We start from the raw sequence: 12,128 nt of genomic DNA, 5'->3' as shown, positions 1-12,128 counted from the left end.
AAACATACTGGCCACAGCACACAGTAAACTTGTGTCCTTTTGATGTTACCTCTTCATCTCAATGACACAAAGCTTCAACATGACATACACATAAAGTAGAACAAATGGTTACCTACATTGGAGCTAAACTGATTTGTCCAATAACTGTTCAGTTAACTCATAAGCGTATTAGCAATAGATGATCTATTTCAACTTTTTAAGCAACATTTCCAAACTTTCTCTGGCTCCAGGTTTTGTAATGTGTTTGGGCTCCTTGGGTTTTAGGGAATTGTTATTGGGATGTTTTCAATATTTTGTCATGTTATTGAAACAAAACAAATCAATAAAATATTCATATTGATGATGACAATAATTCTAAGATACATCCCTAGTCTACATCATTTTTTGATAATTAACTAAAATATTTGATGTATCTCTTTGCTGGGGCACGATGAACCACATGAGCATTGTGTACAATGAGTACAACAACAGGCAATAAGCTGCTTCAGTGTGTATAATGGCTTGAGTTTAAACATCTGAAGAGATCCTGGTGAACCAAAGTAAGGGTATGAATTTGCATTAATTGGGTATTTGCATTATTGTGTAAACATACTGTTCATTACAACTACTCAAACAGCCTCATATTGTTCAGCTGCTTCTGCAGGGAATAATAAAAAGCATGCCAACATGCTAGCAGACACACATGCAACAGAAACAAAAGACATGTTTGTGCACATGATCTCTCACACATGAACACACAGTGAGGTAGCTGTAGGTCAGTTAGTTCATTTGTCCCTCGTCGTGGTCCAATGTGGCGCGTGTGAAAATGGCAGAAGCAAGAGATTGGCTTTGTAGCTGAGGGAAAAAGCACGAGATGAAAGAGTGCTTCTTGGGTGTTTTTTTTCTTTAACTTCAGAGATCAAGCCGATGGGTTGTAGAACCCTGCGGCGCTGCACACATGATGAAAGGGAAACAGCTCTCCCCTTCCACATGTACTGCACGTGTGAGAGCAGTGTGTGCAGATGTACATTAATATAGATTTCTAACTACTCAGTATATTTCTTAAACATAAGAATTAAATGTAAGGAAAACAGCACAGTCAGGAAAAGAGAACCGAAAGGAACAATAGAGAAATTATCAATAAAAATGCGGTAGAGAGTGAAACCCACAGGGACAACAGAATGATTTTAAGGAAGGGATAACCAGAGATAGAGTAGAGCCGAGAATAAATGAAATGACAGAGTCAGTCAGGGGAAATAGAATTGAAAGAAAATCAAAACAGAGAGACAAAGGGGAACCTGTTATTGGCAGACTACTGAGAGAGATGGAGGGTGAGAGGTGTGCAGGAGCATAAGGGCCACTGCACTGCATAGCAAGAGACAGTGCTAGTGTCGCTAGAGAGAGACAGAATGAGATAGAGAGAGACAAAGGCATAAAGAGAGTGAAAGAAAGTGTTAAGCCCTGCACCACAGACATGCGTTACAAATCCCCAGGGACCCGGTGGCAGATCAGTACAGGATCAATCTGCTGCACCTCAGCAGGACCTCACCTCACACTCCCACACACACCACTCGTGTGTGTGTGTGTTAGTGTGTTACTGTACTGTGTGTGTGTGTGTGTGTGTGTGTGTGTGTGTGTGTGTGTGTGTGTGTGTGTGTGTGTGTGACCATGAAGAAGTGATTGAAGACTGGGAGGTGTTGTAGCAAGAGGAGAAGAAAGATGGAGGGGAAAACAATGGAGCAGGTGGGGAGTTGAACAGAGATAGATAGCTGTGTTGGGTGCAGATATTAATCAACTGACCAATCCAGATCATGCTTTTTTTTACAACTTCAATATAAAACGCATAATTGAGTAGCATTCACTAGATATAATGTACATATAATCAAATGAAAGTATTTTCCTGTATTCTATAATTCATAAAAAAGCTCTAAAGCAAATACATCACTGCTGGCATCTAACCGTTCCCAACACTAAGATAAATGATCGTATGATTGATAGGAACTCCCACGTGGGAGATCAAAGATCAGTTTATCTCCTCCACTATCCCATCACAGCCATTAGAGAGAAAGCATAACACTGACCTCAGATCAGTGTGTGGGGACCTTGATCCAACTGCCTGTAACTCAATCTTATTAGAGCGTTAAGTCATTACTGCATGTACACACAGAGGCCTCACAATGCAATTAGCCATTAGCCCATCACGCTGACAAAGCATGGCTAATTAGCAGATCGCAGGCGCATCGGGAGCAGAGCAAAACATATTTAATATCCCCATCAACACTCTTGAAGAATATCATATGTCATGTACTGTTTAGATGTTTTGTCATGCTTGGTTGAGGAAGAACTTAGTCGTATTTGTGAAGATATGTATAACTAGCTTTGAAACAGATTAAAGATTTTCCACGAAGGACGATGAAAGTTTAAACTATTTAGATTCAGTTTGTTTGTTTTTTCTGTTTTTGGATCTATTCCTTAAGACACCACAAGAAAAAACAATAACCTAAAAGGCTATTATGAAAACATTATTCAACACGGGTCAATGGATGAATTCCAGAAAAGCTGCATCAAGGTCAGGACTGTTTGAAATGCTGTTCTGATCAGCAGAAACACATCTGTTTGTTGTGGTTCTACAGAGCTGGTCAGACGGCTCGGACTCGGCCGCTGTTAGTTGAGGTTGAGAGTTGATGCAGAGTTTTAGGTGTGTTGCTCTCTTTGAGGGGGAAAGCAGTTGATTATGTTAGGTCAGCTCTGGCCAGATCAAAGCAAAAGTCTGACAAGAACCGAGAAACCTCTGAGAAATATATGCAAGCAAGCATGCACATACACACACAGAATACAGCGCACACACAATTTGGCAGAGGACTGCCGGTCAGAATGCCAAAGAAAGTACTCTTTGTAGCTCTCCATAAATTTACTTTGAAGGAGTTCTGACTGGGTAATAGCTTGTATGGAAAATACTATCACAAGAGAAAAACACACACGGCACAAATTCAATCTCAAAGCCCCTTATTTATAATCGCATTTGTGACAAAAGAAATGGAAGGAAACACAGCACCACTGGCATTAATTAAAGAGAATCATATTTTATGAAGCAATTCTCAGGAAGTAAGTGCAGCACTGACCCTCCAGCCCCACCCCAGACAGACAATGTCAAATAAACTAACACATTTAAATTAGGGCATTAGACCAGACCAGTCTGGGCTAGGAGCAACATCACCCTACTAGCAACCCGCCTTAGCAACCCATAAGAAGGCCTATAGTGTTGGCGAGGTTGCTAGAGCAGAACTGGGCCTTGCACAATGCTGAAAACACACACACACACACACACACACACTGGTTTCTGTGGGTATATGTGCCCTGTCACTGCGGAAGGATAAGCTTTTCATGGTGCAACATGCAAACCCTAGACCTGGTGAGTGCAACGTGTGGCACTCCTGTGTTTCCTTGATATAATTCATGGCCGAATCAGCCAATGAAGACCCTGTTTGAATTCTGGAGCACCACACGTATTGCCTCCCAGGTAACGGGCCAAAAGAGAGGGGATGAGCTTGAGGCTGCACCAGGATCTCTTACAAACTCAGGCACTAGTCTCGCCTGGAGCACACTGCACTAGGCTGGACTGGACTGTTCAATACACACAATTTGACCAGACAGTAAATCTGATGAATCAAAGCAGATTTGGGGAACATGGTAAATCAAAAGAGGGGCAAGTCAGCAAAATAAAAAGAGATTGAACCTGACTGCTCTAAACAGGAATTGATGGATCAGAACAGGCAGGATGGTGCAAAGCAGAGTGCAGGACTATAAAGCAAACTCAATAGACAAAAAGCTTGAAACCAGCATAACACAGAATCTACTCAACTTATTCCGATAACCAAATCTGTGAACCAGATCTTCCACAAAAGACTCCATTTTTAAGAAATTAGAGAAGCTACAGTTTGTGTGTGGCGTGCTTTGTGTGTGAAACCACACATGTTCCTGTGTGGGATGATCGGACTACTTGAGGCAATGCTGCAGCTTAGTGAGGGCTAGAGGAAGATGAGGATCATTGGCTGAGTGATATGCGCATTGTGTGTTAAATATGCATGCACAGCAAAGTGTGTGTTAGTGTTTTCAGAAAAAGCAGGAGAAGAAAAATAGAGGGAGAGGAAAGGAGAGTGCTACAGAATCATGCTGCAGTGGGCTTTTACAAAGGATTGATGCACATGCTATACACATACAGTAAATGGCATGTACCCTTTCAACATAAAAAGGAACATTAAGTACGAGAAAAACACACGTAAAGACACAAGTCTGTCCTGACTGGTTTGAGGCTATCAGTGATATGAAGCTTTTGGAATTACATGCAGGGCAGCACAAGCTGATGATTTAAGGATTAGGGTGATCAACATGATATCAAGACTTTATCATAGACACTTCAAGCCAAACCAGTCCAGTCTAGATCAGCATAGACAGCATACTCTTCACCACCATGCTGCCCCTCAGCACTCTTACAAAGGGAGTGTTTGAATATTTCACCTTACACCGATTAAGCTCAGGACTGAGCAGAGGGGAGCATAGCAGATCTTTGACCAGTGCTTTGGGGAAAGTGAAGGACATTATGCTATATTACCCAGCAGGCACCAGGTGGTGGCGGTGCAGAGGACACCATGGCAACACCATGAAAATGCCATGGCAACACCATAGCAACTGTGGCCTCATTTGCTCGCTGGTGGTGTGGTACAGCCCAGACTTGCTACAGTGGCATGGTCGTCAGATACACACTTCAGTCACATCAGTAATAGTAACATTGTTCATTAATTATTTCATCAATCAATTAATTGATCATCATCAACAATCAGTCAAAAGGAGCAAGAACACAGTATCTACTGGTCTCTGTTTTTTGCTAAGTGAGAGACGGACAGAGGAATGAGCTGATTTAAAAAAAAAGTGATGAAAGAAAAAAAGCGAAAGGTCGATGGTCGGGTTAATTAACAAAGAGATGTGATCACCATATGATAAAACTTTAAAAAGAGAGGTGAAAGATGTTGAGAGCTTGTTAATGAAAACCAGGAGGATGAACTGCAGAGGAAAGCAGCAGAAAGTAAGAGACAGGAAACTGTGTGAGAGAAACATACTTATGTGTAAAAGCAGCGAGTGTCAAAAAGTGATGTTAGGTAGTACGAGAGGAGTGACAGACTGATAGCTATAGTAGATACAGATGAATAGAGAGTTTAGACATTTTTACTTGTCTTTTTTGTCACAGGCACTAATGTCTTCACAGTCATATAGGAGGAATCGAAATTCAAAAATGATTTCAGTGTCTAGAATCGCTACAAAGCTAAAACATTTAAAACTATTTCATCTAACACTTCCTCCAAATATACCAAACTTAACTAATATATATATATACCTGTATGTATATATATGTATATATTTATTTGTACATATATATTTCTTTATAGATAAATGATAGAATTCAAATGATAATTTCATACAATAAAATATCTCAGTTAAATCACAGTATAACATGGTACATTCTCAAAAACATAGTATATTTTAATATATTATTTTTTCTCAGCATAAAATAAATAAATAAAACAAAAATAAATAAGCCAGAGGGTTTTTAAGAGTCACTTCTGTTCATGCAGTCACAGACTTAAGTATTAGCGCCTCAATAGAAATAAAAAATGCTCAATGACATACCAGGTTAAAGCCCTGTTGATTGATTGAAAATGGCTGCTCTACTACACAGAAAGCAGTCGAACAGTTGCCGTGGTTTCCACAGTTGGTGGTGCAGAGTGAGCGAAGGTACTACCTCACTGAAAGGTGGCTGCCCTGGGTCCTAAGCATTTGCTACAATTGAACTACACAACCCTCCCACCACAAATCTTTGAGATTTCATTCAGCTAAACATGCAGTGATTTTGGGGCTGTCCAAAGAATGGGAAATGGCAAAAGCATTTCTCTAAAAAACAAAGACAGATTGTTGTTCAAAATTGCCCCACACAGACCTAGATAAAAAGCAATCCATGTGCAGATAAAAGGTACAGTCTGCCCTCATCTTAGGGCAAAGGAGTAGTTAAAAGGGGAATTAAGAAGGTCAACTAACCCTTCGATCTGTGACGACATGCACAAACACAACGCACAGTCCCTCTCATAGCAGGTCAACACCCCCATCCCCGCCCCCCCCTCCATCTAGCCATTATCAACAGCATCCAAAAGCTACAAAGTCTAAAAGTAGGTGTTCTTTTGCTACATCATGTCAAAGCTACATTCAACTACAATAGAAGAAGAGCTGGGCTGTGGCTGGTCTTAGTGTGAGAAATGAGGTGGATATGTTGACCTTATGAAAATGGGGTTTATGCATTGCAATGTTGGCAACATTGGCACAGTTTACACAGTAGATGGCTTTTGGCACAGCTCACATAAGGTACAATGCTACAGTTCACTACTTTCCCTCGAACACATAGCATTAGGTATTCATATTGGTCAGCCAGAGCCAGGTGCTGTGGACTTTAACTAATTTATTACATATGAGCAAATTAGATTACACTGATTGTACCTATAAGAGGATCAGTGAAGATGTGGAACATCTGACTCTGGCTGAAACAAATGATCTAGAGGAAAAACAATTACAATGTCTCAGATGCAAACAGATGTGCCATTGCATCGCTGTCACATTGAAGGTGGGAATATTGCTCAAAGTCAAACAGTCATCTGATAATCTTGATAACAGGAGTTAATACTGATTGCATTCAGTGACATCTCAGCTCTTGTATATGCACCTCAAATTGGATCTCAAAACATTCACAGTATATCGTCCAGTCTTCCTGTATTTTCCGAAAGGAAATAGTCAAAATACAGGATCATTTCCCCAGCACAAGTATCTGTGGTTCTTTGTTATTTAAACCTTGGTAACGGTGACTTTTATTGTCCATAATAGCAATATGAATTAACATCAAGGTAATAGTTTTACACATATCAGCAAAATATATTTCCGTTAGATTGTGCAGTTACAACTATGGCACGCATGTCTGAAAAATACAATGAAACTTGTGCTTCATATAATCCATCATCTACAAACTCTGCAATATAAAAGTGGAATACAATAACATCCTAAGGGAGCTGCACTTGGTTTTAATTCCCCTTACTTCATCTTGATAAATCTTAACTGGCCACTTTCATAAAAATAATAAAGTTCATAGCTGCACACCCCTTGCTCTGTAACATGTAGCTACAATTATTAAAATTACTACAAGCCTCCTGCACAATTGTCTTCAAAGCTAATTTGAATATTATGCAGCCATCTAGTGCCAATTACAGATATTGCACCAATCATCCACTTGCTCCACTTACATGATGGTGAAGTATGCATTGTTCACGTGTGGAAAGAAAAGATGGGTCTATATCTATGAAAACATATTTCATGGAAATCAATCTTGCTAAAAAGCTGTTGAGCGGAAATTTGGCACTGCTTTCAAATTATTCCCACTTCCAACACTAGCCACATCCAGCCTCCTCTTTATTAAAACACTAACACAGTGAGAGAAATATATTCATATATTAAAAAATAGGGCAAGAGGAGAAAAGTCTGAGTAAGAAAGAAAAGAAAAGACAGACGTAAAAAAAATCTGCTACATGTCTTTTTTGTTCTTATTGTTATTTCTCTTTTAAAGTTCAGTTTGTTGTTCAAATACTCAACTGTGTTGGAGCAGCTCTGGTTGGACCAGAGGAGAAATGACAAGCTCCCGCAGGCAGGAGGAGAAGGGGTTCAATCTGATTAAAAGTATTTTTAGTAAAACATGACATCAAGTAGATGGTGGTCCTGGGGTGGAGCTAGATGGGTCTGATGGTGTCAAAGGAGGTCAAAGGGCAAATAAATCGCACTTTCCTCACTGTGAAAGGTGTTCAGGCAGAGTGCATGAGAGAGTTGACTGCATTGCTTTTTATATCAACTGATTTACAAAAAGGAAGAAGAGGGGGCAGTCTCTTCAAGAAGTAATCCACCAATCCAGTTCAAAAGCCAACAGCCAATGAGGACAAGGAGCCAGAGTCGTTGACCAAGCACTGGCATCTTTTGGGAGAGTGTGGGTCTCTTCACGTCCCACAGAGGAGTGTTCTCAAAGCCAGAGGGAGGGAGACGTTTTGAGCATACATCTTTGTGTGTACGTGTGTGTGTGTGCTCGTGCATGTGTGTGTTTGTGTGTACAAATATGACATCATTACTCACAAGTCGGACACTACTCTTATCCATAGTTGTGACTCTGGGAGGGGAGGAGAACCGAAGATGACATCACAAAGCTCAATTCTGAGCGGAGGAGAAGTTCGGGAGCTGCCGTCCCCGCAAACGCAGTCTCGCCTTCACTCTCGTTGTCATGGGAACCATCCAAGCGGATGTAGCTCACCCTGGTGTGGCGTCTCACTGTCGCCCTCACAAGAACGCGAACGATGGAGCGGGTGGCGGTTGCGTTGCTCTCACACAGAGTAGTGCTCGCAGTAGAACTACTGTCCATGTTAGTTCCTGCAGTGATGGTCGCCAATTGATTACCAATGGTCACCAAGGCAGCCATATCTCTGCTGTTGTCCCTGGCTTCAGCTGCCATGGCACCACGGTTCTCAATCGTAGTGGTGCTCACTCCCACGTCTCCCTCTCTCCTGTCCCCCTGTCATACCTCGCTCTCCAGGCTGGAGAAGTGGGCCGACCCTCGGCGAGAGCAAAGGCTCTTGGCTTTGAGTGGCAGGTGTGGGGAGAAGAACCTCCGTGGCTGTGGCACCGAGCGAAGTCTCTGATACTGGAGCTTGGCACTGGCCGAAGCCTGAGCCTGGCCCACCATCCCGACCCCTGCTGGGGGTGGGACGGAGGATGAAGAGGGTGGAGGCGGGATGGGCACCGGGAGAGAAGTGGGAGACATGGATGGCTGCTGGGGGGGCGAGGGTGAGGGCTGAGGGGGATGGTCCATGGGCTGTGTGCTGAGGCTGAGGTTAGATTGGCTGCCTGATTTGGCCTGACTGGAATCTGGTTTTGGGGGGAGAGGCTTGGGGCGAGAACCCCCGCTGAAGCTGTGGCAGTGGGGGAGAAGCTCTTCCTGGCTGTGTGAAAGCGCTGTGGCTCCTCTCTTGGAGTGGGAGGCGTGCGAGCGGCTGTGGGGATGGGGGTAAGGATGGGGCTGTGGGTAAAGGCTGCAGGAACACATGGTGGCTCGTCCTGCTTCTCCCCCTCTGTCTCGAGATCGCCCCTTGCTCTTCCCTCCTCTACTCTTCCACTTTTTCTCTCCCTTCACAGGGATCTTGTCCATGGACCAGTACCTCCTCGGTGGAGGGAAGGCTGCAGGGGGGGGGTGGCCACTGGGAGCCGAGTCCTCCACTCCCTCCCCCTGAGCCCCAACCTACTCCTGGCCCTGAACCCAAGAAATCAGCACCAATCCACCTTTCTGCCCGAGTTCCTAGTAACGAATCATCCCGACTGTTTATACTCCCCCCTTTCTCTCTGGAGGGGTAAGTGCCAAAGAACCAGCCTCCCCCGCCTATGCCCCCTATTCCAGCGCTGCCTCCCCCTGCACCTCCTTCCCAGTATCTTTCAAAACGGCCAAACTCCCCTGACGAGCCCTCATCTGAATAACTGTCCTCTGCCCGGGCCCTGTCCCTCTCTGACTCAGACACTGCCCCCCTACCTACTCTCCTCCCTCTCTCCCTCTGTCTCTCCCTCTCCTCCTCTTCCTCATCATCATTATCCTCATCCTCCTCCTCATCCTCAGAGTCCCACTCAGGGAAGGACGGCCCTTCTCTAGTCTGTGCTTTCTCTTTTTCATAATGCATTAACAAAGGACGCCGCTCTCCTAACCTCCCGCTGTCATCTCTCTCTACCCCTCCACTTTTTCTCCTCTTGGAGGAGGGCAGCAGTGGGTGGAGGGAGGTTGGAGGAGTGTTAGAATCATCTCCTCTTCCATTCACCCAAAACTTTACAGATGCAGGCAGTTTGTTTAGGTTCGGGTAGCGCTTACTGGGAATACGAGGTCTGGAATGAGAGTGTGAGGATTTGGGACGCCTCTCCCTGCCCCTGCTACTGTCCTCCTGTTCATTGCCCTCATCTCCTCCCTCCCTCCTCCCTCTCTCTACCCTGTCTCCTTCCCAAGAATCCCGTCCCTTCTCCCCAAATGTGCTCCGATACTGAGCAGAGAACGAGTAGTCTTGTATTCCCCCTTCCATCTCTCCTTCTGCCTCCCCTTCCCTCTCTGCCTCTCCATCTCCCTCCTCTGGCTCGGAGCGTCTCCCCCCAATTGATTTCTTCCTTTTCTTTGTCTTTAGCTCCTTCTTCTTCTTCTTTTTAACCTTTCGCCGCTTCCTTTCTCTCTCTCGCTCCTTTTCCCTCTCTTCCCTCTTTTTCCTCTTTTTGTTCTTTTTCTTCTTCTTCTTCTCTTTCTCCTTCTCTTTCCTCCTCTTCTTTTCCCGTTTTAGCCTTTCAGCATCTCCACCTACTCCACCCCTTTCTCTCTCACTCCAGCTTGCCCACCACTCTTGGAGCTGAGACAGTTGGCTTCCCCCCCTCTCCCTCTCTCGTTCCCGTTCTCTGTCACCCCAGGATGTGCGGGGTTTTCTGGGGGGAATGGGCGGTGGCAGACGCCCTTGGCTGAAGGAACGAGGCCGGATGATTGAGCGTTCCCTCTCCCTCCCCCTGCCAAGGAGGAGGCTCGACTCTTCGGTCAGCTCTTCATCGTCATCGTCATCCTCTCCATCTATTCCTCCAGTCCTGTCCCGTGTGCTCCTGGAGGAGCTGTAAGAGTAGGTGGGAGAGGTCGAGCGGGAAGATGAAGCAGATGAGGACGTGGATGTGGACGAGGTGGTCGACGAAGACGAGGAGGACGTATAGTGCAAAGATGCAGAGGGCGAAGGAGGGGTGTAAGAGGGGCTGAGGGGTACTGGCACAGGAAGTGAGAGCGGGGGAGAGAGGGGGCGTGCCCTCCTCCCTCCTCCCTCTCTCACTCCATCTCGTGCTCCTCCCCTCCGCCCCAGTGGCAAAATGTTCTCATACAGAGGCCCTCCAGGCTCTTTGGGTTTCTTGGGCCTGCGCTTCCTCCAGAAGGATGAGGGGAGAGGGGGAGAGGGGTGTGGCAGCGGGGGTGTAGGGGGCAGAGGGGCCTGACTCTTAGAAGGCAATCTGGGAGTGCCCAGAGGTTTAACGGCCCCCTTCCCCTGACCTCCGCTGCCACCTCCCACCACCTTCTTCCCCACCCCATGATCTACGCCCTTCTCTGAATAGAAGGCCACACTGGCTGGAGGGGGCTGGGGGTGGCCCCTGGGCATAGTCTTGGGGGTCTGGGAACCTGCCTGCTGCTCCATGCAGGGCCCCAGTCCCTCAGGGTCAATGGGACCATAGTATCTCTTATAGCCATCAAGTCCCCCACCCCCTCCAGCAGCTGAAGCCCAGTTTGGTGGGACTTTCTGGGCAAAGGGTCCCATGTCAGTGATTGCCCCCCTTACAGCCAATGGGTTTGTGGCTGCAGCGGTTTTTGGCAGCCTCCAGCGATCCACCACGGCCAGTCTGCGGTCTGACCGGGGCAGGAAAGTGGAACAAGGGAGGGGTGCACCAGCTATGGGGGCATTTGAGGGACCCAGTGCAGTCCCAGAATGCACCACGGTGGGAGGAGAGCCCGGTAGAGGTGTCTTGTAGACGGGCTGTGGTTGCTGCTGTTGCGGTGGTTGCTGCTGTTGCGCCATGGCAATGACTGGGTTGGTCTTAGACGTTGAGACAACATGCGGCTTGGACGGAACTGTAACCATCGCAGTGTGGTGATGAGTTGGCAAAGTTTTACTTCCACCTGGCGTTGTTTCATCTTCAAAACTACAGCAGCTATACATGCCCTGAGAAAAAAGGAAGCACAAAACAAGAACACAGAGTTCAAATGCAGTGTAGCATGGAATACAATTTAATAAACAATATTTCCTGAAATGGAAATGTATACAAACTAAAAGTTTTATTCGAGATAATGTTGCAGGAATATATTGGCAAAAGATTTAACAACATACATGCTTACAGATGCCCCACAAGTACAAAATACATTCTATTACTGAATGTACAAGCGAGATATAGGGACAGAGAAAGTGGATGAGATGAAAATTATAAAACAGAAGTCCAAATAAGTTCCAGTTATCAAAAGTAATGCAAGATTG

At 45.3% G+C, this 12,128-nt stretch overlaps 2 protein-coding genes across 2 annotated transcripts in view; both read right to left on the bottom strand.

The window, feature by feature from the left end:
• Positions 1–5,492: 5,492 nt before the first annotated feature.
• Positions 5,493–12,128, bottom strand: part of LOC117543243 (glutamate receptor ionotropic, NMDA 2D) — a 30,712-nt gene continuing 24,076 nt past the window's right edge. The window contains exon 15 of the mRNA XM_034211388.1: positions 5,493–11,819. Coding sequence (XP_034067279.1) covers positions 9,213–11,819 — 2,607 coding nt within the window. The 3' untranslated portion in view covers positions 5,493–9,212. The remainder of the gene's footprint in view (positions 11,820–12,128) is intronic.
• On the bottom strand, positions 8,627–9,154 carry LOC117543200 (probable serine/threonine-protein kinase samkC). The gene has a single exon (XM_034211319.1). It carries the CDS (start codon positions 9,152–9,154, stop codon positions 8,627–8,629), a length of 528 nt encoding a protein of 175 aa, XP_034067210.1.

The sequence above is a fragment of the Gymnodraco acuticeps genome, unplaced genomic scaffold, assembly GCF_902827175.1.
Source record: "Gymnodraco acuticeps unplaced genomic scaffold, fGymAcu1.1, whole genome shotgun sequence".
Taxonomy (NCBI): Eukaryota; Metazoa; Chordata; class Actinopteri; order Perciformes; family Bathydraconidae; genus Gymnodraco; species Gymnodraco acuticeps.
The sequence above is the reverse complement of the archived record's forward strand: the minus strand, read 5'-3'. Positions and strand labels throughout refer to the sequence as shown.

What these genes read in the sequence shown, in the direction of transcription:
- LOC117543200 (XM_034211319.1), bottom strand. Translation starts at nt 9,154, where the DNA reads ATGTGTTCCTGCAGCCTTTACCCACAGCCCCATCCTTACCCCCATCCC.